This window comes from Aquarana catesbeiana, linkage group LG04, assembly GCF_042186555.1.
Source record: "Aquarana catesbeiana isolate 2022-GZ linkage group LG04, ASM4218655v1, whole genome shotgun sequence".
Classification (NCBI taxonomy): domain Eukaryota; kingdom Metazoa; phylum Chordata; class Amphibia; order Anura; family Ranidae; genus Aquarana; species Aquarana catesbeiana.
The window spans coordinates 266,421,876-266,439,510 of record NC_133327.1 but is presented as its reverse complement, the minus strand read 5'-3'; the positions used below and the strand labels follow the sequence as shown (position 1 = coordinate 266,439,510).

At 41.3% G+C, this 17,635-nt stretch overlaps 1 protein-coding gene across 1 annotated transcript in view; it reads right to left on the bottom strand.

The window, feature by feature from the left end:
* LOC141139902 (solute carrier family 12 member 9-like) overlaps positions 1–17,635 on the bottom strand; it is a 289,342-nt gene that overhangs the window by 207,311 nt on the left and 64,396 nt on the right. The window contains exon 4 of the mRNA XM_073626475.1: positions 9,888–10,184. Coding sequence (XP_073482576.1) covers positions 9,888–10,184 — 297 coding nt within the window. The remainder of the gene's footprint in view (positions 1–9,887; positions 10,185–17,635) is intronic.

The following is a 17,635-nucleotide window of genomic DNA, read 5'->3' as shown; positions in this document are numbered from 1 at the left end:
TGGGAACCATAATAGATGGCTTCTCAATAGGAGTGGACTGCACATTATGAATCTTTCAAGAGAATGGGCAAGTATTGCAGAATACAACTAATGCAGCCACCACATCTAAACAAGCTGCAATATATTCAATTTTTGTTTTTTACGTGTAATACCACTGTAAGGATTGCACCTCTGACAGCCCATGCATATGAGCAGGCTGTCAGAGAAGTTAATCTTCAGTACATAGAAAGGTGAGAGGGAAGGAGGTCAGTGGCAAAAGAGAAAGGTACGCGCTCTGCTTATCTCAAAGGACAATAATAGTGATTGGAACTATAATCTGTCTTATCAATATTCCTCCAGAGTTGGTGCTAGAGAGACCTGATTGGTACTTGGTCTGGCTACACATTGCCAACAGATGATTGTTGTCCAATATCTATGGGCTGCCTAAAGTAGGCCCCTACGGTACCTGTTTACTGAATGCTGATGCAGCTTACTATGGTTTCTTTTTTTTTGTTTCATAACTACTACTACGGTTTCAATTAACCCCACTATAAGTACATCCACATCCCACATTGCTACCAAACACAGTACAATGGGAGAGTAAGGATTTACAATTTTTCCCATAGTTTTGGTTCCATCTTAATTTCCTGGTCTGAAATCCAGGAGGGGCTAGTTTTCCCGCGTATGTGACATTGGCAATGGGTAGAAATAGGAGTGGTGGTATGTAGTCTGCTTCAACCTGTTCATAACTTTCATCACCCATTCACATCCTTTGCTCTATTAAACCCCTTCAATAAATATAAAAGTTGACCTTTCACTAGAAAAACAGGATTTTTTGTTACCGTGTTTTCTGCACTGCATTCTGGTGTAAACTGGCCCTAAAAGATATCATAAATTGATAAATGGTATATTTGCTAGACCAAACGAGAGCAAACAAGATACGTTTATTGTTAGGGCCCTTTCACACTGGGGCGGCGGCGGCGGTAAAGCGCCGCTATTGTAAGCAATGCTTTACCGTGGGTATTCGGCCACTAGTGGGGGCTGTTGTACCCCCCGCTAGCGGCCGAGAAAGGGTTTGCCGGCGGTATAGCCGCGCTGTCCCATTGATTTCACTCCGCTCCTGCACCGCTCCGAAGATGCTACTAGCAGGACTTTTTTTCACGTCCTGCTAGCGCACCGCTCCAGTGTGAAAGCCCTCGGTGTGACAAAGCAACTGCACCTTCGGTTCGGTTTGCAGGCGCTATTATTAGCGCAATAGCGCCTGCAAACCGCCCCAGTCTGAAAGGGCCCTAAGCATGTACATGTGCTTTTACTGCAACAAAACCTCTGTGTTTTGTGTCTTTAGCAGATATGGCAATACAGTTTCAATCTATACAATTTACTGATGTCTGAACCAGTGGAGGCTGGTGGGTTTTTTCTTTTTTTGGAGGGGGGGGCAGCAAACAACCACTTATCCCCCCCCCAACAGAAGCCCCCCCCCCCCCCCCCCCCGCTGTTTGCCGTTCGGCCTGGCACTTACCCCATCGTGGCAGGTGGCAGGCAGCGTGGTGCAGCAGCTCGGCTCCGGGTCCTCTCCTCTATGGTGGCTTCCAGCTCCCCCCTCCTCCTCTTAGGCATCCAATAGGATAACCTGTCCTTTCAGCCAACCGGGTGACCGGTGTGAAGACCTGCTTCCTGATTGGCCGGGAGGAGGATCAGTGTTACAACAGCAAGTATTGATTCGCTGTTGTAACACCTGAGTGGGCTCAGAGCGCACTCTCTGCGACCCGAGCCCATCCTGTAATGAAGCCTATTAGAGCCTCTGGCTCTAATCGGTGCTTTAAAAAAAACAGCCCCTCCGCATTTGAATTTATGCGCCGGTGTCTGGACGCATCAATAGGGGAGGTGGCGATGGACGGCGGGGGGGCAGCGCCCGTGCGCCCTTAATGGACGGGCCGCCCCTGGTGTGAAGATCATGCGCTGAAACCGTTTGCCAGGTGTTGCTACACAAAAATATACCACTCCTATTTTCACAAGCCAAAAATGAATGTGCCAAGTTACCACAAATAAATATGGACCATAAGGCTGGCCATATATTATACAAATTTCTTGTACAATTTTCTTTTAGATTTACCAAAACCATATAATATGAGGTCAAACCTAAACATTCAACGTTCAATTTGTGTGCAAATCAGGCAGGACTTTACATTACATAGTTGAAGGTAAATCTAAACAAAATTGAATAAGAAAAAAATAGTATAATGCATGGCCTTACTTTCCAAACCAGCAAGGATGTATTTACACATTTTTCTTTGTTCTAGCAAACATGTATGAAAATATTACATTGTAATGATCATAATGAACCTCATGTTCTGTTTGGAAGTATTATAATTGAACCATGTACCCCGCTATAGAAATTGTGAGTGTTTTATCTGAATAAAAGACTTTGAAACAATCTATTTCTAGATCCAACTATCCATTAATAAGACCCAACGCTAAGTAAAATATGGGCTTTAAGCATGAGAGTCAACACGCAGCAAGTGATGTGCATTTTAATTAGGCTGGTCGCTCATGCTGCAAGTTGATATTGAACAGGCGATTGATCTGCACGGCTCTCAAAATCCATGGCTCTTACTCAGATCTAAAAGCTTTCAGTGGTATTTGGTCCACACATCATAACTCCCACATTCTTATATCAGGGTGCATGCATATTGTGATGACCTCCTCCTTATTTCTACAGTAATGTCCCCTTATAGAGCACTACTCTTAAAAATAGAGAAACTTCAGCTTCCAATGCTCTGTGTTCACAATAAGATACTAGAATCCCCCCTTTTGAGAACATTTTGAACCTGTACCTGTATAGCTTTATTCAATAGAGCAGGGATATGCTATTAGCGGACCTCCAGCTGTTGCAGAACTACAAGTCCCATGAGGCAAAGCAAGACTCTGACAGCCACAAGCATGACACCCAGAAGCAGAGGCATGATGGTAGTTGTAGTTTTGCAACAACTGGAGGTCCGCTAATTGCATATCCCTGCAATAGAGAGTGCTCATTTTAAAAGCAATAACCCATAGCAATCATGTTTGGTTGCTGGGAGCGATTCTAATTAGAAGTTAGTGCTCTTTAGTGTAAAATCTTGCAAGTAATCAGCACGGGCAACTATCATATTAATGTGTGTTTGAGACATAAGGAAACCAATATAAATATTATCCACTTGCCGACCGTAGGATGTCATATGACGTTGTCAGCTTGCAGTGTTTATACCAGGATGATATCTGCAGCTACAGGCATCATCCCGATATCAAAATTTTCAGCTGGCGATTCTGTTTTAAGCTGTTCAGCCACTCGATCACTTCTGGCCCGCTGCCACCTTTCCCAGGCTCTCCCGTCCGATCGCGGCGCCCATGGATGCACAGAGAGGGAATGACATTGTTCCACCCTCTCTGTGACCCTGGAAACTGGAAGTGACGAGGATTTTGTCACTTTTGATTTTGGCTCTTTGTTTAGCTGGTGGCCAGGAAAGCAGCCGATTAGACCGATCTGTGTCTGGTAATCTGCATTGGAGGCCAGTGGAGAGATTTGGTGTCTAATGGACCCAAGATCTCTCCACAAAGAGGACCTGTCATGGCCCATGCTGTCACAAGGGATGTTGTTCATTCCTTGTGATCGTAATAAAGTTAAAGTGAGTTCACCCAAAAATGGAACTTCCGCTTTAAGGGAAGGTGGTCCCAACATGCCACATTTGGCGAGTCATTTTTTTGGGAGAGGGAGGGGGGCGGAAACCCTCTTTTTTAGAGGGTTCTAGCTCCCACTTCCTCCCGGGGCACCGCAGCACCAGATATAAGTTCACCTCTCCCCCCTCCCTCTCGGCAATCATCTGGGACACGTCATAGGTCCTAGATGATTGTCCGGCCAGTCACAGTGTGGCTCGCGCTTCACACCCATGCACCCACAGTGACAATGCCGGCGCTGCAGAGAGGATGGGGAGACAAGCGGGGCTTCGTTCCCCTGCATCGCTGGACCATGGGACAGGTAAGTGTCCAATTATTAAAAATCAGCAGCTGCAGTATTTGTAGCTGCTGATTTTTAATTTTTTTTTTTTTTTTTTTTTTTTTTAGTCGTAACTTCGCTTTAATACCAAAAAATGAAAAAGAAAAAAACTAAAGAGACAGTGTAAAAATTTGTTTTAGGTAAAATCAATAATAATAAAAAAAAAAATATGTACGCATATGTAAACGGTGATGGCACCTAGACATGTGCAGAACGAAAAAATGTGATTTGTTTTGATTTGTTATTTACATAAATTTGTTTAAATTTGTTTAATCCAGTTAATTCGTTTTTGGGATTTGTTTTGTTTATTCATATCGATTCAAATTTTCGGAATTCGAATAGTTTTCGAATTCAAAAAGTTTTCAATTTGTTTTCCAATTTCCAAACAGAATAAAGTAGAATAGAAAGTAAAGGAATAGAATATAAAAAAAGTAAAATAGAATAGAAAAGAATAGAATATAATAGAGTAAAACAGAACAAAATAGAATAGTAAATAAAAGAACAGAATAGAATAGAAACGACTAGAATAGAATACTTGGAATGGTCAGGGGTGGGTAGTGGGGTTCCCCAGGGTTCTGTGCTGGGACCAATCCTATTTAATTTATTCATAAACGACCTGGAGGATGGGGTAAACAGTTCAATCTCTGTATTTGCAGACAATACTAAGCTAAGCAGGGAAATAACTTCTCCGCAGGATGTGGAAACCTTGCAAGTAGATCTGAACAAATTAATGGGGTGGGCAACTACATGGCAAATGAGGTTTAATGTAGAAAAATGTAAAAAAATGCATTTGGGTGTCAAAAATATGAATGCAATCTACTCACTGTAGGTAGAACCTCTGGGGGAATGTAGGATGGAAAAGGACCTGGGGGTCCTAGTAGATGATAGGCTCAGCAATGACATGCAATGCCAAGCTGCTGCTAACAAAGCAAACAGAATATTGGCATGCATTAAAAGGGGGATCAACTCCAGAGATGAAACAATAATTCTCCCGCTCTACAAGGCTCTGGTCCGGCCTCACCTGGAGTATGCTGTCCAGTTCTGGGCACCAGTCCACAGGAAGGATGTACTGGAAATGGAGCGAGTACAAAGAAGGACAACAGAGCTAATAAAGGGTCTGGAGGACATTAGTTATGAGGAAAGGTTGCGAGCACTGAACTTATTCTCTCTGGAGAAGAGACGCTTGAGAGGGGATATGATTTCAATTCACAAATACCATACTGGTGACCATAGGGATAAAACGTATCTGCGGAAGAGAGTTTAACAAGACTCGTGACCACTCATCAAAATTTGAAGAAAAGAGATTTAACCTTAACCGCTTGCCGACCAGCCGGCGTCATTATACTGCGGCAGGTCGGCACGATCCCGTGAATTGCCGTAGCTATGCGTTGGCAATCGGGATAGCAGGCATGCGCGTGCACGCGCCCGCTGCACTGCGGGGGTGCCGATGCTCATGGCCAACGGTCGCAATGACCACCGGCCACGAGCGATCGCGGGCACAAGGCAGAACAGGGTCGTGTGTGTGTAAACACACAAATCCCTGTTCTGTTCTGAGAGGAGAGAGAAATCGTAAGTTCCTAATAGCTAGGAATCACGATCTGTCATTTCCTCTAGTTCAGTCCCCTCCCTCTAGAGTTAGAAACACACACAAGGAACACAGTTAACCCCTTGATCGCCCCCTAGTGTTAACCCCTTCCCTGCCAGTGACATTTTTACAGTAATCAGTGCATTTTTATAGCACTGATCACTGTATAAATGCCAATGGACCCAAAAATGTGTCAAAAGTGTCCGATGTGTCCACCATAATATCGCAGTCCCAATAAAAATCGCAGATCACCATCATAACTAGTAAAAAAAAAAATAATAATAAAAATGCTATAAATCTATCCTCTCTTTTGTAGATGCTATACAATACAATCAATACACGCTTATTGTGATTTTTTTTTACCAAAAATATGTAGAAGAATACATATTGGCCTAAACTGAGAAAAAAATAGCTTTTTTTTAATATAAAATGGGGATATTTATTATAGCAAAAAGTACAAAATATTGTGTTTTTTTTTTCAAAATTGTCACTTTTTTGTTTTTAGCGCAAAACATAAAAACCGCAGAGGTGATCAAATACCACCAAAAGAAAGCTCTATTTGTGGGAAAAAAAGACGTCAATTTTGTTTGGGTACAGTGTCGCACGACCCCGCAATTGTCAGTTAAAGCGACGCGACGCAAAAAATGGCCTGGTCATTCAGCAGCCAAATCTTCCGGGGCTGAAGTGGTTAAACTACGTAGAGGGTTCTTTACTGTAAGAGCGGTGAGGATGTGGAATTCCCTTCCACAGACAGTGGTTTTAGCACCTGAATGACCGCAACACACAGGGATATACAATGTAATACTGACATAAAATCACACATATAGGTTGGACTTGTGTCTTTTTTCAACCTCACCTACTATGTAACTATGCAGAATAAAATAAAAAAGACTAGAATAAAATAAAAAGAATATAACCATCTTCTGAAATTCAAATAGAAAAGAATAGAATACAAAATAATAGAATTAAAAAAAATAGAATAGAATATAATAGAAAAATATAACCATTTCCCAAAATTCAAATCGAATCAATTTGAATTTGAATAGAATAGAAAAGAATAGATTAGAATACAAAATAACAGAATAGTATAGGAAAAAAAAACAATAGAACAGAATAGAAAGGATTAAACCATCTTCCTATTCTAATCGTTTCTATTCTATTTATATTTGAATTGATTCTGTCTGAATTTTGGGAAATGGTTATATTCCTTCTATTCTATTGTTTTTTTGTTTTTTTATTCTGTTCTTTTTCTATTTGTTTGTTCTATTCTATTGTATTTTCTATTCTATTCTTTTCTATTCAAATTCAAATTTATTCTATTTGAAATTCGAATTTCGGAAGATGGTTATATTCTTTCCACTCTATTCTATTTTTTCTATACTATTCTGTTATTTTCTATTCTAGTCTATTATTTTCTATTCAAATTCAAATTGATTCTATTTGAATTTTGGAAATGGTTATATTCTTTCTATTCTATTGTTTTTTAAATTCTATTCTTTTCTATTCTATATTTTTCTATTCAATTCATTTCTATACTATTCTTTTCTTATGTATTCGCATTCAAATTTATTCTATTTGAAATTTGAACTTCAGAAGATAGCTATATTCTATTTTATTCTATTCTTTTTTTTTTTATTCTATTCATTTCTATTCTTTTATTTTCTATTCAATTTTTCATATTCTGTTCCTTTCTAATCTATTCTATTTTATTCTCTTTGGAAATTGGAAAACAAATTTAAAATGAATCGAAAACTATTCAACAACTTTTTGAATTCGAAAACTTTTCCAATTCGAATTTGAAAACTATTCAAATTCTAAAACTATAGAAACCGGATTCGAAAAATTATTCGAATTGATTCGAATTCGAACTTCGTCCGAATTTTTTTTTTCCGTACTTTTGGAGTTGTGTAAATTTGGTACTATAGTAATTTTGAAAATTTGGATACATCCGAATTTCCGAAAATGCTAAATTTGTCCGAATTTCAATCCGGAACGAAACGAACTGCACATGTCTAATGACACCACACATGTAAGGTATCGCCATGAACGTCAAAGAAAGAGCAATAATTCTAGCGACAGACCTCCTCGTAACCCTTAACTGGTAACCTGTAAAAATTTTTAAAGTGTCACCTATGGAGAATTTTAAGTACCGTAGTTCGGCGCCATTCCACGGGCATATGCAATTTTACAGCGTAACATGTTGGTATCTACTCAGCATAGCATCAGCTTTTACATTTTACAAAAAAAATCGTGCATTATATTGTGTTTGTGTGCAATAAAATGCATTAAAGTGTATTTTAAAAAATAAATTGCGTTTGAAAAACCGCTGCGCAAATACCCGCCAATTTTTTTCCGTAGGGCTTCTGCCAAAAAATATAAAATGTTTGGGGTTCCAAGTAATTTTCTAGCAAAAAAATGTATATGTGAGAGGTGTCAGAATTGGTCCGGTTGTCAAGTGGTTAAACTGTGTTATGTGTTGTTTCTGCAGAGCGATTCCAAACTACTGTGTCACAACCTACAGCTTTACTAAACAAGGCAGCACTGTTCATGTGCAAAGCACTGTGATCCATATCAACCAATCAAAAATAATCTTTCTTCTTCTAATATCTTCTAATATCTGGGTACTTTGGGTTATTTCACTTTTTACATCATCATCGCTCTTTGTGCTGCCTTACTAAATAAAAGAAGTGAAAAGCTGAAAGCAAGCACAATCTATTGTTTGCAGTATGCTTATTTTGTTGCTACAAATGTTCTCATGCTACAGGTCAAGTCGTCTCGAGCTATGAGTGATATCAGCCTTTCTCTCTAGCAAATTGATGATTACAGAATCTTTCCATTCCATGCCAGACTCTCTCAGTGGACTCCTTTAATTTCATTTTCTTTTGACCTTTACACTGTCATAATGTAAGATTCATCAGGGAAATGAGATTTAGCTCTTTGTTCCCCAAATGCCATACAGAGGCTGGAGATGGTTCAGATACCGCAGTGTGGTTCAAAGCATTTAATCAGATGTGGATATATAAATGGAATACACAGGAGTTGGACACAAAATACTCCAGTCACACTAATCAAGGCACTCAACCCACCCTTCTTATTCAAGAATCCATTTCATACCAGCTAAAGAGCTAGTACTAGTTAAACTGATGCATCCACTTAATTGCAATTTCTACAGGTCACCCAATGTATCTGTAGTACAATGGCAAGCATCTACACCAATGGTCTCCAAACTGCGGCCCGGGGGCCAGATGTGGCCCTTTGCTTGCCAACAGGGCACTATTCATTCCACTGACACCGATGATGGGGCTCTATTCCTACCAATGATACCAACAATGGACCACTATTTCTCCCACTGATACCAACAATGGACCACTATTCCTCTCACTGATACCAACAATGGACCACTATTCCTCCCACTGACACCAACAATGGACTGCTATTCCTCCCACTGACACCAACAATGGACTGCTATTCCTCCCGCTGATACAAACAATAGACCACTATTCCTCCCACTGACACCAACAATGGGGCACTATTCCTCCCACTGACACCAACAATTGGGACACTATTCCTCCCCCGACACCAATAATGGGGAACTATTCCTCCCACTGACACCAATGATGGGGCAATATTCCTCCCACTGACATGAATAATGGGGCATTGTTTATTCCTATTGATGCTGGGGCATTTTCTACTCTTGCTGGCCACAGTCCTGCCACCACAGCATCTGGAGGACAGTAAATTGGTCCTTTATTTAGAAAGTTTGGAGACCCCTAATCTACACAAATTGAGGAAACGTGAAACCATAGATGCTTTGTCTTTGGCTACCAACACAATTGTGTCACTAGAAAATTATCCACTGGAATGTGGTTATAGGCAAAACCTTGGAGGTGATTAGAATGTAAGAGCACAGCTCACCCCTGGAATGTGCTAATTGGAGGTATGTACTAACTGTAACCTTTGTTCAATTGCAGCACGAAATTTTGGAGGAGAGATCAATTATTCATAATTGAATGATCACAATAAGGCTGACAGAGGGATCTTTTCAATCCAAAATACATTCAACCAAAACGGTGTGCTTATTTACGGTAAAAATCTTTCTCAAAAAAGCTGTTTCAGGGTCTGGATCTTCTCAACACTTCCATATCATTTATCTAGCTAGCTTTATGTGGTTCATGCAGTAAATAAGCAGCCCTGAAGGTACTCGGTTAACACTGGCTTTCCTAAATTGGTAAACCTATTCTAGAAGAGATGTTATTTCATACTGTATGTTTGTTAAAAGAAAAAGTTACTTACGGTACACATTGTCCTTGAGCGTGGAAAGCTTGAAGCCAGTAAAGGTTCCATTTAAGACATGGGTAATATTGCCATCTGTGATATTAATTGTAACAATCTTCTCCTTCACAGCAAAAAAGCTGATAAAGACAACGATCAGGACAACCATGACCACAATGAAGATGAGAAAAGTAGCCTTGGCATAGATGCTAGCACCAACCAGACAGACAACGAGGCAGATGAGGAGTAGAACTGTAGCGTAGACAAATTCATACCAATAGCTTTGTGGCAAAACATGGACTCCACTTTTTTCCTGTCCTGGAAATACAACCAGTTTCAGTCAATGTTCACCAGATCTGTGAGATCAAGTCACAAATAAAATATATAATGTTGCCTTCTCATTCACAGTAATCCAGCAGCTGATACGTAACTAATGCAAGCACCTCTTGATGCCTACATAAATTCTTCTTTTATTAAAATAGTCATAAACCAAAAGAAAATTAGTAGTGCTTTATCACAGGCAACAGGGACCACAGCTGTCATGGCTGTACCAAGGCCAAACTTTCCCTTCTCCCTCATCTCCGTATTGGACAATAAGAGCCATGGTCCTCATTTCCCGTGTTAAAGCACTATTGATTTTCAGTACACATGGGGCACCATTTGAATAAATTAAGAATGCATGTAGGCACTGGAAGGTATGTGTATTAAAGTCCCATAGCCAGATTACTATGGATTAGGTGGCCACATGTTCACTTCAACACTAGTTAGGCAACAGAAAACAAGACCTGCAAAAAAGAAACAATATCCACCATATATGTTAATCAAACAAATTCTTCTAAAGCCTTCAAGCATTAAAAAAAAAAAAATGAAGCAATATGGAGCTGTTGCCTACTGTAACCAATCATGTTACTCGAAATTTGTTAGAGATGAAATCTTTCAAAGGAAACACAAAATGCGAGTTCTCTGCGTGACCGTTCCTTTTTTGCTTTCATTTTATAACTCAACAACTTCTTTGTCTTTCTTAGGAGTCATTTAGTAGGAAAGTCTTTAAAGAAAATCCAAACTTAAATTCTTACAGTATTTAACACCAGCTGTCTCTTTGCGAGTGTGTGATTTGTCTGGCAGTGAATCATACTCTCCACCTCCAGCTGTGCCAATGTTATATTCACAGAGAGATTCTCTTTTGGAGATACCAGTCTATACATTTGCTTCATTGATTTATTATTAGGCAGAAATGAGTGCATTTAGTTTAAGCAGATTAAACCCTGACTTGTAATTGAAAACCAAGTCTTAGTAAACACGAAGGTGCGTACACAACCATAAGGTCATGTAGTTCACAATGACGACCATGATTTCAGTAATACACAGACCTATGCTTCTGCGGTAGCAGTGTAAAGCTACTTATAGACTATGCCCATTCTTTAAAGGGTGCTGGTAAATGCAAGCAGGATCCTAAAGCCCTTGTAACTATCGAGTCTACCCATAGTTTTCCAAACCAAACCTAAGTTAGCCCAAGTTAACCATCTGGGCTTGGCTCAAGTATCGAGCCATGCTATTGCTAGATCTAGCATCTTCCATCTTATTTTTATAGAGTGAATTAATGTCTATAATAAAGTTGAAATACTGTAACTGCTGGTGTCTGTTGAGGAATGTTGAGTCCTGGCTACATATATCCTATGCAGATACACCGTCTGGCCTGCCCAAGGCAAACAGTGGGGGTTATTAATGAAAAGCAAATCAACCTTGCACTGCAAGTGCACTTGAAAGTGCAGTCGCTCTAAATCTAAGGGGTAGATCTGAAATGAGTGGAAGCTCTGCTGATTTTATCATCCAATCATGTGCAAGCTAAAATGCTGTTTTTTTATTTTACTTGCATATCCCCCTCGGATCTACAGTGACTGTACTTCCAAGGTCACTTTCAAGTGCACTTGAAGCGCACTTGTAGTGCAAAGTGGATTTGCCTTTAGTAAATAACCCCCGGTGTATCTATATAGGAGGTAGGCATGTTATCTTTAGAATTATTGAGCAGACTTCTGGAGATGGGAGTGTCCTTTATTCTCAGCTGTAATTAAAATGAAACTACACTGAATCTGAGCATCACAAACCAAAAATGCTATTTAATTAATTTTTAATATTCAAAGCAAACTCCTTCATTCATTCATGTCTCCATTTTGCTGAGAAATGATTTTGAAAAAAAAAGACCTTAGCATTTCTGGCCGTGGCCATCTTAAGTAAGGGCAAATTATTTATGTAACATTTACTTTCTGGAATCAATCTTCCTTTAGCTCAGGCAGGACGGTGTGCTTAGCTAATAAAACCCCTCCTGAGGACTCCTGGGATGTATAACATTATTTGCCTAGGCCATAAACCAGGCACTAACTGAAGAAATGTAAAAAAAAAAAAAAAATGTTAAAACAAGTAAATATAATAGACTTTCCTATCTATTTACTAATGCTAGCAGCATAAGGATTAAATATAGTCCATGTTGATTGAGAGAGAGAAGTTCCAGCTTCTAAAGGAAATGTATTTTCAATAGAATATAATATATAATATTCATTTCTTTGCTTCACAACTCAATATATTAAAAAGTTCTTCCAACCTGGAATGTTAATACATGAAGTGTTGGACGTGACAGGCACAAAGTATTAGTACCATTGTGGAGCTCCCTGTCTGCATGACAAAAGTGGTTTACAAATGTGTACTCAATGTACTGGATATTTAGCTGCTAGCATAGTATTCAGCATTAAAGTGATACTAAAGTCTCGATTTTAGGTCTTTAAAAATAACAAACATGTTATACTTACCTGCCGTGTGCAGTGGTTTTGCACAGAGCAGCCCCAATCCTCCTCTTCTCAGGTCCCTCTTCGGCACTCCTGGCCCCTCCTTTCTGTCGAATGCCCCCACAGCAAGCAGCTTGCTATGGGGGCATCGAGCCAAGCCGTAGCTCCCTTTGCCCATCCAGACACACGGAGCCACGGTTCAGACCCGACCCCTCTCTCTCCTGATTGGCTAACTGACTTTGATTGACAGCAGGAGGGAGAGTCCTGGACAGCAGAGACACTCATTCACATAGCTGGAGAGAGAGGGGGCTTAGGTAAGTATTGGTGGGCTGAGGGGGGCTGCTACACACAGAAGGTTTTTTATCCTAATGCATAGATTGAATTAAAGCGAAGTTCCGCCCAAATTTTTTTTTTTTTAAAGTCAGCATCTACAAATACTGTAGCTGCTGACTTTTCAAATATGGACACTTACCTGTCCAGGGCGCCTGCGGTGTCCTCACCGGAAGCCGACCTGTCCCTTGGCTCTCGGGTGGAGGAGCCGCCATCTTTGGTAAGGGAATCAGAAAGGGAAGCCTTGCAGCTTCACAGCCTGGTTCCCTACTGCGCATGCGTGAGTCACGCTGCGCTTTCTCACTGGTCCCTGCTGTCTTCTGGGACCTGTGTGTCTCCCAGAAGACAGTGGGGGGGACATGGCGTAGATCACCACGGAGCCTGCGGTGATCTATGCCCGGAAGTGGGAGCAAATACCTGGATTATACAGGTATCTGCTCCCCTCTCCTCCCTGAAAGGTGCCAAATGTGACACCAGGGGGGGGGGGGGGGGGATCCGGTCAGCGGAAGTTCCGACCTCCGCATTAAGATAAAAAACCTTCTGTCTTTATAGCAATTTTAAAGAGGAAGTAAACCCTGATGGGTTTTACTTCCTCTTTTGCTTCCTGCAAACCCTGCAAAGTAAAAGCATAATGCATACTAGCCCATTATGTGACACTTACCTGCAAACGAATCCCATGCTGTCCCCTGTGCAGGCTGTGTCCATCTTTGGCCCTCTTCCTACCGGGACCGCGGACTCTGGCTCTGTGACTGGCGGGAGCCATGTGACGTCACACGCTGGGGAAGAAACGGCACAGAGGTCCATTTCTTCAAAGCGCATGCGCCAATGACATTATCAGTGCACCACAAGGGAAATGTCTCCTAAACGGCGCACGTTTCGGAGATATTTCCACTACCTATAGGTAAGCCCTATTCTAGGCTTACCTATAGGTAAAAGTTAGGAAGGAGGGTTTACAACCACTTTAAACTCCTTTGAAAGGTCAGCCACATAAATACATAATACAAATAAGTGTCCTGTCCTCAGTCAGATATATGTGAATAAGCTTTAATTTTTTTTCAGTGTGTGGCCACTACTCACACTTAACTTGTCTAAACCAGGATAGAAAGTCAATAGTCACTATAGCCAGAAGGCTAGCACTGGCAGCCTGGAAACTAGCACATAATGGTCAAGAAATTAGCATATAGGACAGGGGTGTTAAACTCAATTTCATCACAGGCTGCATCAGCATTATGGTTGCCTTCAAAGAGCCGGTTGTATCTGTAAGACTATATAAATTTATCCAGGGCTTTTTTTCTCAGACAATAGGTGGAGGAACTCAACCACACCCCACCCCCTCGCCAAACCACATTGAGCGGTGGGTGTGGCCAAATTGCACTGTGGGAGGATCCTAAAGAGGCAATAAATACCAGGAGTGTGTTATGTGCGAAGTTCAGGGATACACTTTGTACAGAGTGCTGAATTCAGGGCTGTGCTATGTACAGACTACAGAGTTCAGGGGTGTGCTACATTGAGTGCAGGTTTGAGAAGTGTGCTACATACAGAGTGCAGAGTTTAGGGTGTGCTATGCACAGTGTGCAGGGTTCAGCTGTCTTTCACAGGCTGATGCCCCATCCCACACTGCACCTGCATCTCCCTTGCCTCCTTTGTGAGTGCAGGGCAGGCAGGGGTCTGTGAGAGCTGCTGAGAGAAAAGCGGTCCTTGTAAACACAGAATGTTTCTGTGTTTACAAGTGACAGTGGTGAGAGGGTAGCAGAGGGCGAGAGCCAGAGGTGGTAGAACAGAGTTAAGCCACGTTCCGGCTGAAAAAAATCCCTGGATGTGAGGGCTGCATGAAATGGCCTGGCGGGCCGCATTCAGCCCGTGGGCCTTGTGTTTGAAACGTGACACAGAAGATGGCAGCTCTATGTTTCATTCATGACAGATTTCCTTTAAAGTGACCTTGTCTCAAATTATGCTGTTACCTGTAAAGAAGAGACTGAATACCTGCCTCTCCTGCCGCCCCCCAAGCAACGCTTCCAGGAGTGCTGATCTCCCTGGTCCTCCGCAGTTCTCAATGGTTCCTCCTGCTGACTTTCACACCGCTACTTTCTTCTGTAATGATGTGGAGGTCAGCAGGAGGAGCCACTGCAAGGGACCCAGTAGATCAAAACTACCATAAGTGATAGTTTCCCAGCAGACTTCAGAAGATGATTTCTACTGAAAGGAACAGTGTTTGGCAGTACTCTTTTATACAGGTAACAGAATAATGTGAGATGACAGGATTACACTCAAAGATTCTTTTGACAAGAGGGATAGTGCATGGGGAGAATCTGTAGGTGGACAGACGTGCATTGACTAATGGCTATTATGTTACCGAAAACACACAAACACAGGATATTTAGCAGGTGCAAAATTTTATACATTTGTTTTAAATATTGTTTCAAAGTGGGCACAGGTAAATAATTTTTCAGTTCACATACAGTATTAACCTCTCCATGGGGGCACTCGAGAAGAGGAGAAGCCAGGAGCGCCACTGGTGGACCCCAGAAGAGGAGAATCGGGGCTCCTCTGTGCAAAACCCTTGCACAGAGGAGGTAAGTATGACATGTTTGTTATTAAAAAAAAAAAAAAAAATAAGCCTTAACAATCCCTTTAATTACTTTGTGGTTTGCCTGTAATTAATCTGTTAACAAATAAAGTTTCTTGGATTATTTTAATCTTTTGGTCCTTGGACTGACAGTAGAACAAGGAGATGCTGGAAATATCTATGGAGAGTTAGCCATAAGATCATTAAATATTAAACGTACATTACTAGAAAGACAATGGTGTGCACTATTGCAAAGGAGCAAACCTGACAGCTGGGCTTCACTATGGGAACAAAGGTTGATGGGGTTACATGATTATGGAAAGTCTAGAAACATTTGGAAAAAAAGAGTAGGTTGTACCATCAGATTGTTAGGGTGCCATCAGATTGTAAGGTGTGACCAGCTTTGCGGAGGATAACACACCACTGTTGTGTTGGTGAGTAATGGGTTAATTTACAGTGCTCATTCTGAGAGCCATAGGGGTTGTTGTCGCTTCCTTCTCAGTATCGTATTCATGATTGCGAGCGTCCACAGCTAGATTGGCGTGAAATGAGTGGAAAATTAGGAGTAAACAACATTTTTTAAGAAGGGACAGCGAGCCGTGATTTCCAGGAGCAGATCAGAGCTCTCTGTACTTGTGTCTTGGGGGAAAAGAGGCAGTGAGAGTGTGTTTATCTCATGCGTCTTCATCAAGGCAGAGGAATCACTGATGAGCACAGGCAGCGCTAGCAACTTTTCAAATTTCACTTCAGGGAGACTTTCCTGCTCATGCAAATTGAAGAGCATCAGGGGCCCAGTAAAAAAAGCTGGCAACAAGAGAAAGAGTGAGCTGGGAGATGGGAAATGTCTGATCAAGCTCCGAATTATACAGAACATCACACTTGTTTCATCTCTCCAAGTATGAAACCCTTGCCATCCCTAAGGGTATAGCAACATGTTCAAAAATTATATTCTGGGCAAGGGTTCCTGCTACCATAGAACAATGAGATTTTTAACAGTCCTTAAGGCCAATCATTATACCATTCATGTTGCAGGAAAACTGAACAGATAGCATGCTGTATGCATTAAAACTAAAAAGGAGTATTTATTTCTGAAATGAATAAATATGTAAAGGTATAGAACTATCTCTCTTAAAGACCAGGGTTCTGAAAACTAGCTGGATAAAACTATATGCCTGCCTAGAAACATGGCTGAATTAATGCTCTCCTCTTTCCAACTTCATAACCTTGTGTCTACCCTTTATCAAAGAATAGTGCAAATGTTTGGCCTTTCTAATTGGCTTGCATTTACAGCTAAATCTGTAAATGCAATAACTTGGCTTTAGTCAGTAGGCCAAGGGTTATACACTGCAACCCAATAGTAGTATTTGATGGAAATCACTACACAGTGACATGCCTCCTGGAATGAAATAAAATTTACATTTACAGTGGATTGTCAGCCTGGGGCAGGATTAAGAAGGGGTTAATTGAAGAGGGCAGGTACTTCCCTTTCAGACCTGCTTATTGCCAGCTGAGTTGAAAATGTCAGAGAGGAGAAGGGTGTTTGGAGAGAGATGGCTGCTGAGCTATCAAAGCTGAGAGGAGCTTGAAGCTGGAAGGACCCCTGTTACCTATGACTTGATCCTGCTGGGTGAGCTTGCCTGAACTGGGACTTTGCTATGTTATATGATGTTTCTGGGATGCTGACCATTATTTAAAAGGACTGTCTTATACTGCTAAGAAGAGTTTTTGTGTTGTTTGAACTGCCTATAAAAGACAAAGCTTGTCAATATTATGTTGCTTTTTGCTGAATAAAGCCTTTTAAGTTGACTGAGCCAGCTTGTCACCCCTTGATCCCTTACAAAATGGTGGAGAATGCGTGCAGTTTGAGGGGTACAGGCCAATCCCATTTCCTGGGCGAAAGCTAAACCTGGCTGTGAAGTCTTCAGAACAAGCCTGGAGGAGATAATTAAACAATTAGCAATGGCTAATGCCCAGGCAGTCTCTGTGCAACAGGAAACAAACCGCTTACTGGTTGAACGGCTAGCAGGACTGCAAAAGGCGGTGACCCAGCAGGCTGAAATAATGAAAGGTGACCCCGCTGTAAAGAGTGACCC